At 45.9% G+C, this 16,354-nt stretch overlaps 2 protein-coding genes across 4 annotated transcripts in view; both read right to left on the bottom strand.

Annotated features, from left to right (window-relative positions):
• The window catches only part of TAF3 (TATA-box binding protein associated factor 3), a 125,376-nt gene extending 118,592 nt beyond the window's left edge, over positions 1–6,784 (bottom strand). Inside the window, exon 1 of the mRNA XM_054844559.1 lies at positions 6,488–6,784. Coding sequence (XP_054700534.1) covers positions 6,488–6,653 — 166 coding nt within the window. The 5' untranslated portion in view covers positions 6,654–6,784. The remainder of the gene's footprint in view (positions 1–6,487) is intronic.
• Positions 6,785–9,062: 2,278 nt separating this feature from the next.
• ATP5F1C (ATP synthase F1 subunit gamma) lies at positions 9,063–16,349 on the bottom strand. Of its 3 annotated transcripts, XM_054809259.1 has the most exons (10): positions 16,231–16,349; positions 15,432–15,466; positions 14,346–14,477; positions 13,523–13,727; positions 12,955–13,098; positions 12,509–12,573; positions 11,747–11,902; positions 10,546–10,642; positions 9,710–9,747; positions 9,063–9,200 (listed from the first exon to the last, which is right to left on the bottom strand). In XM_054809259.1, exons 1-9 carry the CDS (start codon positions 16,272–16,274, stop codon positions 9,741–9,743), a joined length of 885 nt encoding a protein of 294 aa, XP_054665234.1. In that variant the 5' UTR covers positions 16,275–16,349; the 3' UTR covers positions 9,063–9,200; positions 9,710–9,740. The 3 variants fall into 3 exon arrangements, with proteins under 3 accessions (XP_054665234.1, XP_054665244.1, XP_054665253.1); XM_054809269.1 differs by lacking the exon at positions 9,710–9,747; XM_054809278.1 differs by having other exon boundaries at positions 9,063–10,642.
• Positions 16,350–16,354: the final 5 nt, after the last annotated feature.

Raw genomic sequence — 16,354 nt, 5'->3', positions numbered from 1 at the left:
TTTTAACTGTTGTTCAGCATCAGTATAGGGAACCAGCTCATTTAAACTGATCATCAAAATTGAACACTTTGACAGAGATTATTATTATATACTGATAAGAGTGAAGGAACTAAAAAAAAAAGAGAAGAAAAAACGTATGAAGTAAATCTGACGTTTCATTAGAACAAAATTAAAATTTGGTTGATGCCAGGTCAATTCTCTCCACTGTGGTAATTCCTAATGAAAATATTGGTCTGCTGTTTGCATTCTCCAGAAAGGTAATTTGCTATAATGAAGGTTTCCTTTACAGGAGATTGTGCAGTGGCATTGGAGCAGGTTTAGAGCCAGTTCTATCATGGCAAAACATTTTGCAAGATCTGTCATTTTTCCTTCCAGTTACAATGTTGTGCTTACCAGATGAGAACCCACCTTTTTAATATAAATGCAGCTGCATTATTAATATAAATGTCAATATATTAATATTATGTCTATTTCATATTTATATATATACACACATATAATTAGTTTTAGGTAGTCTTGTGAGGAGCAGGGAGTTAGACTCAATGATCCTTATGGCTCCCTTCCAACTTAAGATATTCTGTGACTCTATGTCTACATCAAAATAATCTTCAAAAAAGTAGTCACAAAATATTAAACTAAAGAGCAACTTTTAAACTTTATTTCCTCACTGTAAGCAAATCTCAGCAGAAAAAATTAAAATTAAAAAAACAACCAACACAGCATATCCAAGCATACGCTCCTGCAAATTCAAGAAAAGAGTACCGAAAAACCCACTTCTAGATCCAGCACACCTCAAATTTAATTATCTAGTTTATTACACTTCCAGTTTTAGTAGCAGATAATCTAAATTTGTCCTGTTGATAAAAACTGAAGTAAAATTAGTTCCATTATGTTGCACTGCTTTACACTACTGCTGAAATATGGCTGGGTACCCTCAGTGATTAACGTTAAGTAGCTTCTACCTGGTTGTTTTTTAAAGCAATGTAATAGAAAAAAAAAAAAAATCTCTTTTGGGGGCATAAAGCACAGCTCCCTTCCTTGTCCCTCCAATCAACAATACCACTCACACAAACATACTGGAAACTAAACTCTCTTACTGGATTTGCTAAGTTAAGAGGTAAAACACGATGTATTCTTCATGTCTATACCCAACTATCACACTGCCAAGCTGCATTAGCTAAATTAATAGCAAATGAAGCAGATATTGGTCTGTCTTCACTGGACAGTTCCTCAACATAAAAAACCCCAACATATACAAGCATATCCAGAGCAGTTAACCCAAAGGACCACCTGTGCCACCACCTCTATCAAACCACATGAAACGTGAGTGCAAAACGAAGCGGCACATAGAGAACTTTTCCCTTTTCACCTCTGCTTAAACCAAACAACAACAAACATGTAGAACTCTGCTCTCAGAAACCACATGATGTCAGTTTGTTTTGTAGTTCGATACCTTAGTTACATATTCCAACACTGTTTTTCAAATTTTTTTTTTTTAAATTTTAGGATAAAAACATGTGCGAAGTCTACAGCATATTGAATAGGCTTCCTTTTACAAGCTTTCCACAAATTTGAACAGCATAACGTGGTGTACTTTAACAGGAAACCCCTTACTTTCTCCCCTGTAAGTTCGCGCTCTCCTCCACCCCCAACACAGTATTCAGAAGCATTTCATGGCATCAAACACATCTCAAGCCCGCTTTGCAAATCCTTTTGCCTTCTATTTGCAGCCACAGAAGCTCCCATCAACTACAGCTACTGCAAATGCAAAGAAACAACAGCAGAAAAGTAATGAAAATCTTGAATGTAGCTCTCCTAATGGGATGTAACAACTGGAACAAAGATTTAACACAGCTGGGAAAGCCATAATTTTCTTTTGCAACTGAGAAAATATGTGAACAGCAATGATATGCTTTTCAGAGCAATATCACACTGTCTCAATTACGTCAGAGTAAATCCATTCAGTTTCAAATACAAAGATTATGTCCCTCAGTTGACAACCCTGCTAACTCAAACCCCACTGGTTTGACTCCGAGATAACACACTGACAATAAAGATGCTACAATTGGAATTTAATTAATTCTACTTATGCAAAACCATAGCAAAACTCAACTCATTCATCCAGAGCTGGGTTTGTACAGTAACTTATTTTAGGAGCAAAAGGAAACAATTCTGAAAAAGCAGGGAGACATCAGCTGAGCATTAAGATGTCTTTTTACAAACCTTTTAAAGAAATAAATAATCATTTTAAGAGAGGTACTACAAGAAATACCACATCACTGGCATGAAAACAGCATATTCCCCTTCTCTCTTGCAGAAAAGAAAAGAAAAGAAGACTGTGATACTTCCCTCTGTGTTCAGAGGGGGAAAAAATAATCCTTTCCCGGCGTTCAGGAAGCACACCCAGAGAAATAAGGTGTCCCTCTCTTGCTATACACTTCTGATTTCTTGAGCACCGAAAGGAGAAAGTTGTATTTTCACCATCTCTGCGCCTTTTCCTCCCAGTCTTACAAACACTGCAGCACCTGTGGCAGAGTCACCTGAGCGCGGGGGGCAATGCTGCCCAAGAACTCATCTCTTGCACAAGTAGTGATTCAGTTACAAAAGCATCTCCCAAAAATTTGTACTAACCATATCAAAGGACAGCTCTGACCCAGCCTAGGTTAGCTCCTTTTTCACCCCATAACCCAGTTCTCCCAAACTCTCTATGCTGTCCCCTTTAATCTCTCTGTGGATCATTTCTGTTTGGATTGAGATACAGACTGCAGAGGTGCAGCGGCTGCACTGATGCTGCTGGTTTAATATCGCACAATTCCATTTCCAGACTAATGACACGACGCTTCACATCCAACTAGCTCTCAAATTTGCTGAAAGCTTGTATGAGGAAATCCATTCAACCTAGAACTCAAAGAGTTTGCGGCAATATCACTAAATTCCTCCTAAGCTTAGTTACACTGGCAGTGCCAGACTCGATTTCAATTATTCCTGAAATCATGAAGCAGAGGCAGGACCAGGTATGCTCAGATCATCACTTTGCTTTACCGGGGAACACTGCAGCAGTGAGAACTTCTTATTCAGAGAAGAGACATGAGCACAAGCAGCAGCACCTTCAGGCCACGGCTGCTCCTCTCCCAACCAAGCCAATCACTCCCCGCCTCCCAACCCACAGGTCTTCAATCCACACACTCCCCAAATTCACTCTTGCAGAAGACAATATCCCCAGCCTTCACAGTTCCTCAGATCTTGAGGCTGCATCCATCACCAGTTGACAGCAATATGCCTAATATACTCCTCTCATCCACAGCTGTGACACCCTCATTAGCACAGCTCCCACAATCCTGACAGAAGTGCCGGCAAACTTTTCCATTTACGCAGTTCAGGGCTGCCATCCCTGCTACCTCTCCCATAACCTCCCGCCATCCCCAGCACAGTCTCTGAACTGGTGGTGACTATCCAAAATCCTCCACCAGTGAGTCACATTCCTCTCACCCAGCACTTCAGGCGAGCAATCACATTATCCATCCCAGTTCCAGCCCCTGCTTCCTCTAAACACCTTCCCCGCTGCCAGACCCAACCGCAGCAGCTCTGACCTCTGCCCCACAGGCTCTCCAGGACTTCTCTCTCCACATTACAAACACGTGGAGCAGCGGCAGCCCACAACCCCACAGTTCCCCAGCATGCCAAAAAAAGGCGGAACGGGGAACAAGTCCGTCTCAGCACAGGAGGCACAAGCAGCCCTGTTTCTCCATGCACCCACAGCCTATACCCACCCCTCCAGGGCACCCTCACCGCCCCCAGCCTCTGCACTCTGTGCACCCCCTCTTTATCTCTCCCCTCCCCACAACACTCTCAGATCCAGCAGCAGCACTGGCAGCCCCCTCTGCACATACATCACTGCTGCCCTCCCCATCCTCCCTGCCACGTTACACCCTCCCTGCCCCACACGTAGGGCAGCAAAGGGCTCCACACACACAGACTCACAACCCTCCAACCACACCAAGAGCCTGAGCCTTGCTCCACATCCCCTGCAATACTCCCTGTGTTCAGGCCCCGCAGTGACCCTGACAGCCTCCCTCTCCCCACATACCACTCCCTCCCCACACACCCCCTGATCCCACAGGACAATGCCACCCCCTTCTTGACATTCCCACACCCAGCAGACCCCTACCACCCTCTCATCCCCCCAGTCAGTATTACTGACCCAGCAAGCAACTGGACATCCTGTCCTCCCACAGCCCCTATTCTGCAGGTGCCAGTAGGTCATCTGCCCCCCTCAGTACATCCACTGCAGGCTCTGCAGGGATGCAGACAACCCCAAGGGACACACAACATCCTCTGTCACATCCCCAGCCCCAGCAGTGATATTTGCTACCCCTTCCCCACCCTGTCCACACAAACACTCCATACTGCTGTGTGCCCCAGTCAACAGTCCTTGCACTCATTCCCAGACCTCTCTTCTTTCTCTTCTCTTACCTGGTGTAAACTCACCCCTTCCACACTCCCACCCCAGCACAGCCTCACCCCAAATCCAGCGAGGCCTTGGCCATCCTGCCCCCCAGCATCACTACCAGCTCCTTCTGCATGTGCCACCTGAATGGCAGCACTGGCTAACTCCAGTCCCCCACGTATCGAGCCAAAGCTCTTCCACTGTACCCACGCAAGGACACACACACCTCATGCCATGTGTACCAAAGTTATCCCCAGCCCCATCCCTCCCCATTCTCCATACACATACTCCACACCTCCCACATGCAGCCCCATCACCCTCCCACGTCCTGTGCACTACAGCTCCACCTCCCCCTGCAAACACCCTGGTGCACCCCTGCCCTCACACACTGCAGCCCCGCAGCACCCCATACACACATTCCCAGCCCCATGTAGCATCGCTTCCCCCTGTATGCACACATGCCCAGCCTCACGTATATGGCCCCATGCTGTACTGGTACTCGTGTGTCCTTGACACCAGGCACCACAGCCCCACATCATCCCAACACATGTACACCCTGACCCCACACCACATAGTACATGTGCATCCCCACCAGCACTAAAGCCCTACACCTCCCCTTGCACACATGCACCTCCAGCCCCACAAACCGCGGTCCCCTTACATGTATATACCCATCCCAGTGCACTCCAGCCCTAGCAATAGCATTTCCAGCCACATGTCTCTCCCCCCATGCAGGTGACTCCACTGACCCCAGGCACACCTCTCAGACCCCATGCACTGCAGCTCCACCTCTTCCCTCCTTACACACACCCCAGACACGTGCACTACAGGCCCAGCTGTAGGGTTAGCACCTCCTGCTGCCCTGCCCCATACGCCCAGCCCAAACCCTGCACCCTACAGCTTCAGCACTTCCTCTTGTGCCCACATCCTGGACCCTACACACACTCCCCACGTGCAGTGAGCCCCCACAGCCTCCTCAGCACTCCCCCCTGGGCACAGACTCTGACCCAGAGATGAGCCAGGACAACGTAGCAGCAGCATTACATCCTTTCATGCACACATCCCACCCAGCAAGAGGGCTGGTTGCCCCTTCTCCCCTCCTCGTACACCCCTCTCCCAGATTCAAACCACTACAGCCCCAGCGGCCCCATCTCCTCCTCCTGTACACACACACACTAGTACCCTGCTCACTGTAGCCAGAGAAAGGGGGGCAGCAGCCCCATCTGCCCACACCCCCGACCCACAGCCTCACAGCTCCATTTCCCCCAAGTCCACAGCCCCCACTCCTCACCCATGCCCACACCCCAGACCCACCTGCCCGACAGCCCACCTCTCCCTCACACTAAGGCCCCTGTGCACCAGTACTGCCCCACAGCTTCCCCCCTCATCCTCTCAGCCCCCTGCACTGCTCCACTGCATGGCTCCCCTTGATCTTCCCCCAAGTGGAGTACCCCACAGCCCCCACCACTGCCCCATAGCCTGAGCTCCCCCTCGCCCTCTTCTCCCTGCCACTGACCACTTCCCCACGCTCTCTCCCTACAGAGCTGCCCCAAAGGACCCCTCCCCATGCCACTACGACACTGCCCCACAGCCTGGTCACCCCCGTGCTTGCACCTCACACCCGCTGCCCCCCAGCCCCCAGCACTGCCCCCAGCCCACCTCCCCATGCCCTCCTGCACTGCCCCACAGCCCACATCTCCATGACCCTCCTCCTGCAAAGCACTCCCCAGCCCCCAGCACTGCCCTACAGCCTCCCACCCCACAGCTGCCCTCCCCATGCCTTCCGCAGTGCTAGCCCACAGCCTTCCTCCACAGACTCTCCTCCCCACGGCCCACAGCACTGCTCTGCAGCCTCCTTTCACAGAATGGCCGAGGCTGGCAGGGACTTATGGAGGTCACTTGGTCCAGACCCCCTGCTCAAGCAGGGCCACCCACAGCCGGCTTCCCAGGGCCGTGTCCAGACGACAAGGACTACGTCCTTTGTCGCAGCCCCTCTCTCCACAGCACTGCCCCTCTCACCAGACCCCGACCCGCACTCACAGAGCTCGCAGTAGCGGTGGCAGCCCCGGCCCAGCCCCTGCAGGTACCGCTGCAGCACGTCGGTGAGGAGATCGCAGGCCGAGACCTGCACCGAGTCCCAACCCAGCGCCTGGCAAATCTGCGCCACCGACACCCGCAGCAGCCACCGCGAGTAGGTCTCGCACATGCCGGCTCGGCTCGGCGCGGTGCCGCCCGGGCCCGCCGCCCGCCCTGGGCCGGGAGGGCCGAGGGAGACTCACGCACAGCCCGCCGCCGCCGCCATCTTGGCGCCGCGCCTCCTCACCGCCCGCGCCAGGCCGCGCCGCTCCAGCGCCGAGCGCATCGAGCGGGGAGAGTCGAGTCGCATCGAGCGCTCGGCCGTCGGCAGGGCGGGCGGGACGGAGGGGGATGTGGCGATGGCGGCGGTTTCCGCGCGGAGCGATTCGAGTTCCCCAAGAAACCCCGAAATCGGGGTTTTCCGCAGCGGTGTGGGGAAAAGTTGACGTCAGGCGGCCTTTTGGAGCGCTGTAGGCTGGCGGGCCCTGGGTTGAGCTTGCCCAAAGGCGAGAGGCCACCGCCGGCCCCGCTCCTCCGCAGGCCAAAGGGGCCGAGCAGGGGCCGTGCCCGTGAGGCGCTGGAGCAGAACCCAGGCGCGTTATTTAAACAAGCAGCAATGCCATCTGTTACCAGAAAGCTGAAAATTCTTGGTCAAAACAGTTTATCCGAAGCCCTGTTTGATTATTTTTCACTTTTTTCGGCTGGATGGAGAAGACAAACGCCAGCCCTCACCATCGCTGGGTTTCCCTTCTGCTGTGGGACCTAAGGTGTCCTCAGGCGGCTCACACCCAGACATCCGACGTTTGCTGTCAAGACCTTGCCATTAAGTCTTTTGGGTGAAACCTTTTAATACTTTTTATGCTAATCCTGTCAGTTGGTAACTTTTTGGTTTGGAGATCGCAGTTTTGGGCTGTCGGGTCCCACCACGTCACTCCACTGCTGTACGGCCTCACCACGTGTGTTGACATATGTCACACATATGGCCAATGCTGCAGCAGGTTTGTTCCGGAGCAGCCTCCTGCGCTTAGGTGGAAGTTGCAGGATTAGGCCTGTGCTGTGAGGAACGGGAATCTGAGAAATAGGAGAGGACATTTAGTGTAAGAGAATCCTTTGACAGTGAAGACTTCAGGAGACAGGAAGGAGCCTGATTCATAACACTTTAAAACAAACTTGACTTTAATGACTTGTAGGGGATATTTCTCCTTTGCAGCAAAAATAAGGCTGATTTGTTACATTTCTCTCCAATTTCAGTAATTCCTCCAGAGCTAAGAAAACTTTTGTGAACCTCTTCTGCAGCTGCACTTTTTTGCACATGGTGGAACCACAAAAAAAATATTAAAAAAAATAAATCGCTTTTAAGAGCCAGTATCAGCCAAATTGAAGGGAAGTTTGGGGCATGTTTTGGGGAAGAACCTTGCAAGCTCACCTGTATGTAGACAGGTATATAAATCATTACACGTATACATATATAAGGCCAAGATGGCTTAGGCAGTAGAAACATCAGCTTTGGGAACAGATGTAGCAAAATTGGTAACAATGAGGAAAAAGTGTTTATTTGAAGGGGAAAAAAGAAAAAAAAAAAAAAGCATGGAAAGGATGAAACTGTGGTGGCAAAAAGGAGGATCCAGAAAGAAAAATAAGTTACTGAGTGGTGTGGGAGGTAGAATGAGGAGCAACAGAGCTGTTACTCAATGGTGGCTGTGTATACACTAGCAGTACAAGTGCTAAACCGTAACTTGGTAATTGTAACTAATCAGAGCGTGAAGAACAGAATTGTAAATAATAGCGGTCTATTATTAGAAGTTACTTCACCAATTAGCTCTCTGATTTATTAGACCATTGGTAGCATGTTGATTAGTCAGTAAACAGACCAGCCTGCGACCTGAGGCGAGGGGCGCAGGATGAAGCCCTGCAGCTCACCGTTTTTCAGGGCGGGCGCTTGTTCTTTGCTCTCTCCCTTCTTTGGGGAGCTTTGGGCAGTTCTGAACTTCCACTGTTATACCATACCGCTACCATTTCTTTCTTACGCTTCTGCTATACTCTTATTTTTTATGTTTTATCCTTTCTCACATTTCTGTCATGCCCAGTGAAGGCCGAGAACTGGCACTGTAGTATTATATAACATGCAAATATATATACACGCACACTGACCAATGGTAAAAACCGTATGCATTCTAAATAAGCACTGAAATGACTCATGTAATCAGACTGGTTCATTTTAGAATACAAACATCTAGAAACAATAATAATATGGTATTCAAATGAGACAGAGATCAGTGTTCCAACTGCACCTTGCAGAGAGGTTATTCCATAACCTCCTTCAGCACAACGTACACAACAAACCAACACTTTTAAACCCAAGGTGAAGGCAGGCAACCCTGTCCACTTTTCAAACAAACACCCGCCTATATGTTCTGCACGCCAGATACATTGCAAAAATGCAGAGCACAGCTTTTAAAAACTACATTTCAAAGAGTAACCAAGTCAAATCCAGATATTTAGACATCAAGAGCATTTACTCCATGGACAACCAAGAACATTTGTTTCATGTAGGTGGTTTATTGTAAGAATTTACAGATTTCTGAGGCTTTACCACTTCTTCGCAAAATAACAGAGAAGTCTTGTTAACACAGACACAGGCAGGTTAGACCACGTGCTCCGAAGAGCTCTTCTTCACCTGTAAGGAAAATTGAAGCAAATTAAAACCCTTTCATTTATTTAAAACTTTTGTCTCCTCCAATTTGAATACTTCAACTCATTAATATTCCTTACACCCCACCCCCCCCTTTATCAAGTCTATTTTTCTTTTAAGTTTTAAATTTTGAATATGCTTGTTTTGCTACAGAAACCTCTTTAGGTACAACATCTTACATACAGACATTTTTAAGTCATTGCATAAGGTCAGGGCACTGTGAAAAAATTAAAACAGCAATCGCAAATGAATCCAATAACCCAGAAAATTATGTCAAATGTTGATGTATGCTATCAGGGATGTATTTTGCTTAAAATTATTGACACTTTACAACTTTTTGTTCAGACAGATTCAAACTAGCAACGGGCAGTTTCCCAGGGAAGAGAAGCTTGTCCACTCAATAACACCGAGTTCTGATTGCCTCATTTGACTTCCAAGATTTCCTGTGTTAATTCATTTTAAAACACAATCTAGTTTCTATTTCATAACTTTACCTCTTGGATTTGGCTGAACCGCTTTTTCCGATTAATCCCTGGTTATGGTATTACGAGAAAAAACAGAACAAGCAGGTTAGGAAGCACATCATGCAAATCAGGCAGAACTATGCATATATTTATGACTGTAAATGTATTGTGAGGAGCACAATACAGCACGTAACTGCTATATGGTATGTATTCCAGGCATTCTGTAAACACACAGGACATTAACACATCTGAGTACAGCACAAATTTTTAGCTGTTAGGTGTAATACACATTAGCTACATGCAGTTACAATTTGTGGTCTAAGCCCACATATTTGTAACCTGCAGTACACACCTTGACAAAACCTCTTTCTCAGGGAAATAAGCAAATTACTGAACTTAAAAGTAAAATATGCATTCAGTATCAACAGACTCTGGAAATTCCCTCCTTCTTCTGACCTCAACCCCTCAGCTTCTGACCACCACCCCAGGCTGCTTTACCCCAAAGCATTTCAGTCACTTGAGTTGCTCCCCCCACCCAACACTACCGGGCCGTTTGAGCAGATGAAGGAGAAGCCCAGGCAGAAGGGAGGAGCGGGGAAACCCACTGCCTGTTCAGGCAAGGGTGTGTGTTGAGGCTAAAAATCTATTTTACCAGCTTTTAAAGTTTATCTGGCCAAAAAAGACTGCCAAACTTCACACTTGTTAGTAGAACTGCGTAAGCTGAAGAACTTGGGAGCCATGCCACGGACTGTCTTCCCTTCAGTTTCAGGATCTACGTGCCATAACCTTCCCCTGACTGAAGCAGGACGTACAAGCATCATACCACTTTGCAACAACTCCTGCTTCACATTTACGCAGGTACTCACAGAGCAGCAGCACCAGAGATGATCTCAATAAGCTCCTTGGTAATGACAGCTTGACGGGTACGGTTGAATGTCAACGTCAATTTGTCAATCATCTCAGCTAGAAAAAATTAAGGTTGGAATTTAAACATAAAATAACTATTTAAATACCGATAAGGAGAAGCTGTATGAACAGAATACCAAACAGTTTTGTAAATCCATGCAAACAATCAAGAGTCTTACTGCACTTCTCGTATTTTTTCCCCTACAGATAACACTACTAGTAGACAATCTAGAAACTTGATAATTTGGCTTGAGGCCTCAGTTAAACATCTGAAGAACACCTGACAGACTAGTAAATACCATGGTGTGCCATAGCTTATTTTAACATAACACAAACATGCGTTATTTGCTTTTAAGTTAGATTTCACTGTCAATAAACTACATTGGTATTTCCTTCAAGTTACTGTTGTTCTGGCAAAGGGAGCCAGATTTTTTTAACTCTTTTTTCTTCAGATTTTTTTTTGTTTTAAATGCAGAAGGTATCACCTCTTTCTCTCTGCAGTCAGCAAAGAGCCACGCCTACGGTTCCAGGTAGCCCGACTGCACATCACATGGGCTTCACTCAGTCACTGGTATCCTTTATGCAACACGACCTTCTCAGGACTGAGGTCTTACCACCATGCCGCGTGAAAAGCTACTAGCTGTCTCCCACTAATACCAACTGCACACTCTGCACTGCACTCAGTTTGGACACCTTCCAAGGGACACTTGTATATTCTCAACTTGCTGCATGACAGGTGGTAAAGTATTTAACTCACCCTTAAATTGGTGCAGTACTAATTACATTGGTAATTCTAGGTACAGGTTTCTAAAAATTTTGGAAATCCTCAGACCAGCCACACGAGAAGAGCGTAAAGAATATTTGCCATTACAAGATTTAGTGTTTCATATTCTTATTGAAGAATCTGTTATTTCACCTCCAGTTACCTAGTCCTGTTTCTCAGATACTTGACAGCAATCCCTCTTTCCAGGGACTAAATAAGGTTCGTGTGTTCAGAAAAGAATCCCAGTTGAACAGGTTCAGAAAAAAAGATTCAAAATGGAATTAAGAGAGAAACCAGCTCATTTCTTATAATTTTGGAAACAAAGAATTACACAAAGGGAGGTCAGTACTTTCATGCTGAACTACTGAAGTCCTGGGAAACCCACAGAGTAGACTTACAGGCATTTTTGCTAGCATTGTCCATAGCGGTCATCCTAGCACTCTGCTCACTGGTGGTGGATTCTTTCAGGGAGTAGTACAGAATGTTTGCTAGTGTAAATTCCTGGTAGTTTCTCAGCACATCAGCATCAATATCATCGTAGATACTCAGGCTTTCTGTAAAATATGAAAGAGCAGACTTACATATACTACTTCTAGCAAAATAATATAATGCCGTGCGAAAGACTATTATGATAGCTTGTTTCTCTACTTAAGGCAATGCAAAGGGATTTTCTCTACATACAATGTGTACTTTCATAACAAAGTATTAAACAGCAGAGAGATTATTTTATGTGTTTTAATTCACTTTAACATTAGGAAAGTCAGATTCTGACCACGGCCAAATACATTATTGGCGTATTATGTTTAATCTTCCCACACAATGCTGCAGAATCATTCTGGGGTATTTTTACTGAGTAATGCGAAATTAGTCTGCGCCCAGGCTGTTCAGTGCTGAAAACATCAGAACTGAGAGTTTGGCTTACGCATAATTCTTGCTTGAGGGAGAATCTCAAATCAAAATTAGTACAACTGTTCATTTTAACCTCCTTGCCCCACGGCACCTTTGACAGGTCAGCCTTGGACTACCAAGATAAAACAACCTGTTGAACTTACGATACACGCACCATTATAAGATGTTTTCATACCACAATCTCATGTTCACAGTAGTTTTTCTGTGATTTATCACTTCACATAACTGGTGTTTTCTAGTTCACTACTTACCAGAACCAGCAACTGTTTCAAGGGAGAAGATGGGTTTTTCATCAGTCTTGTAGGAGATGACAGACCTGTATAAAAATAGCATAATAGGCTCTTCAGTCCAACAAACCCTAAATTGAGTGCTTCGAATCAAATTAGAATAGACAACTTTTGACAACTTCCAAAGTTCTGCAATAATCCCAATGAAGAGACTTCAGATATCACACGGATATGATGACGTGCTGACTGTAAATGTAACAGCACCCACTGCACAAGTAAAAAGATAATTCCAACCACAACGATTTAAAAAAACCCAACCAACAGCTCTTCACATACAACAAAATACAGTCCCTCCTCAAGAAATAAACACGACAAGTCACAGTCAGTTTTCACATTACTTCATCAGGCCAATGTGATGTTTGAAGCCTTCTACCTAATATTTTTCCAGTGCAGTTTCAGTTTAATCTTACCTGAACCGATTGTAAATGACAGAACCTTCATCAAATTCATACCCAGAGTTTAACAACTCTGAGGCAATGACTGAAGCATCTCCAAAGCTCGGAGGTCTCCGTCCCACTTCTTTGAATGTCAGCAGGAAGTAATTGCCATGTGTCCTGCAGTAACATCAAATCTGTGTTAGAACAAGTGGATGCTCTAACGTACAACCTCGTGGCAGCAAGACTTATTAGTGTTCAGAACTAAGCATTTTATTGAATTAGGGTCTGAGAGAAATTTTGCCTTTTTTCAGTTAAATTATTATGATAGCTTCATGATAAACACACACTTGTAGCAGTGCTAGTGTTACTAGCTTTCAGACTTTTATTTCAAAAATGTAACAGTACTGTGCAGCAGTCTCATGAATGTCCAGATGACCAAAATCCATGTTATAATATTTGCAGTTTTTTAAAGGAACTTTAATTTAGCGCAGTTCCATTAAACGCAATTGTCTGTGAATGCCACACGGCTTTCTGAGCACTCTTGAAATTTCTATAACAGAAAATAAACAAAACCACCAGACCAAACCCTTCTCCTTTTTACCTCTGAAGCAGGCCTCTGATCTTGTCACCTACTCCAACCACCATAACTTCTTTCCCTGCATTTGAGAGGTTGGTAATCTCGTTCTTCAAGGTTTTAGCAATAGACGTATGGATAGCACCACACAGACCTCGATCAGAGGACACACCAATAAGGAGGTGCTTCTTCTTGTCCTCAGGGGCCTTTATTTCCGCTTTCTCATAGAGAGCTAAAAAAAAAGATGGATAAATTACTCAAGGGTGCCAGGAAGCAAATATATCAAAATACCTTTGAATTATTCAAACTAAAACAATCTCTAAAGGTGTTCCAAATCACAGCCATATGAATTTTATCTCCCTCACAATCATTCAATTTTGCACGTGATCTGACCGGAGGTGACAAAGAAAGAACTCAGAGCCAGCCACATCTCTCCATCGGCTATCACACAATCAGCATCATGACTCAGTTAAGTTCACCGTGCAAGTCCACTGCCTCGGGAGGACATGCAGCCCACAAGTTCGCAGGGAGGTTTGGCAGTAGCCAAGGACACAACTCCATTGACAGATAGAAGCAGGCCAGAAATTCTGAGTTATGGTGCCTTTATGACTAACAAAACCAATCACACAAAGTTAAAAGAGTTGTCAGAAATCATAACGAATTTCACATTAGAACTCTTAAAAATCACTTTCCATAAATTATAAGGAATCCTCAAGGAGACATTGGCCTAGAGATACAAATTCTTTCAGAAAAAATCCACAAAAAGGTTAAAAACTGTAGGCATTTTATCACCACCATGAAAGCCCTCCTCTCTGTTCCCACATGACCCAGCACAAGAATCTTCTCTCACCCAGTGCTCCTGTTCCATAGACTCTAGCAGGCTTCAGCTCCCTCTCAGCTCTTGCATATTTTGCTGCAGAAACCATCTTCATGGACTTTGTAATTTTCTGAATGTTCTTGATGGACTTCAAACGCCTGGTAACTACAAAGTTAATAGTTGAAGGTCATGGGCCGTACTGGGCAGAATGACATCAAAACTAAGCAATAAAATGCTAGCAACAGCCATCAAAAAATATCTTGTCAAGTTCTTTGAAGAAAAAGTAAATAAACAAACAATGCACAAATAAACTTCATAAAAGACCTTAATATTTACAGTAATAAAGTAGTAAGAGTAGTAGTCTGGCTGAGCCAAATGCATCTTTACAATAGATATGTTTTTACCTCCGGGCATAACATTTATTTATTAGTTAGTCCAACATAAAATCTCTTTCCTATTCTCTTTCCTTCCACTTCTATCTGTGTCACAAAAATATCACTTGAGGCATATTGTCCTCTTTTCCCAGATGACAGGGAGAGGAAACAAACATCAAAAAAAGACCTCACAGTAAGAAGACACAGAATAAAATCCCTCTTTTGTTTAGACTGTAGCAAAATAAGACTCATAAAAATACTGATGCAAGAAGAGAACAAAACAGGTGTCCTGTAGACAAGTGCAAATCCAAGACAATATCCCTGTATAAGAACCTATGAGGAACGGCTTAAAGAAGCATTATCAAAGTGAAACAATTCAGTCAACCTTTTTGCCCCCTATATTGGATAAATGCACAGGGAAATAAACATAACAGAAAACAAATTAATTCTTAAAGGTAAGCAAAAATCTGGTTTAGTACATATGATAACATTATTTTTAAAATATGTTAGAGTAAAACTATGTTGGTTTGCTAAAATGACAGCTAAATTAGTGCTAAAACCATTCTAAGCAATACCTTTTCTGAAGGACACTTGTTTAATATAAGAAGTGCTAGACACTCATATATAAATGTTATGGTGTATCACAAACAATTTATCCAACACAGGCTAAACAAAATTATATTTTAACATATAGTTTTCCTGCAACACTTTCCCTCTCTCAAAAGCAAACAAAACCAGTACTTACTGTCTTTTAGAGTTGCCATATTCCTGACTTGGCCCCTGAAAATGAATGCAGGAGAAATTAGGATAGTTCACTAGTTCTCCAGCAAATCAACATCTGTCAAGGACAGGTCCCTTTCAGAGAGACGAAAATTTAAGAACTGCTGTTTCTTAAAAAGCATCTGTGGCAAGGACAAGCCTCTCTAAACCATGCCTTGTATGCATACCTTCCATCCTTCCCCGCATCTCCTGCATCATTTAATACATTATCCACTGCCTTGGATAATAACACAATGTAAACGAGGGCCAGACAACAGGGCATCAGAAGGGTACAATTGCTTTTGAAAAACGATTAAAACGAAGCAGAGGACAGGAGAGCAGTCTCCTTGCACCGCTTGTCATCTCCAAAGCTGTCCTTGTTAGTCCTCTCGCCTCGCCCATTCACCCCCGCGGCCAAGCGCCCATTCCCTACGAGCTCCCATCTCCCCCTCGCCCCCCCCGCCCCAGAGCCGCGGCTGAGAGGACGGAGCCTCCGTCCCCGGCAGGTCACCGTCGCGCCCCAGACAGGCCGCTTGCCCTCAGCCTCACGGTCACCGCTCCTCCAGCTACACCGGAGCCCATAGCACCTCAGGGCTTAGCCCGGCCGACGGTCTCCCACCCCTGAGGGCTGCACAGCTGAGGGGAGCGTCGCCCCCTCAGCCCCCCCGGGACCGGCCCCGGCCTCTCGGCCGCCCTGGGAGGCTGCCTCGCCGCTTGCCCCCACCACCGGGACGCACCCCTCCATCTCCACAGAGCCCTTCCCAGCCCACACCCCCGTCCGTTACCATTGCGGCTGGTAAAGCGCGACAGCAGCCCCCCGGGCGAACATGGCGGCGCCTCCACCACAGCCCCGCTGAAGGTCAGCGCGCCCGCACCGCGCATGCGCGCAGCCGAGCCCGGCGGAGGCGG

This window comes from Grus americana, chromosome 1 (assembly GCF_028858705.1).
Source record: "Grus americana isolate bGruAme1 chromosome 1, bGruAme1.mat, whole genome shotgun sequence".
NCBI lineage: Eukaryota > Metazoa > Chordata > Aves > Gruiformes > Gruidae > Grus > Grus americana.
The sequence above is the reverse complement of the archived record's forward strand: the minus strand, read 5'-3'. Positions and strand labels throughout refer to the sequence as shown.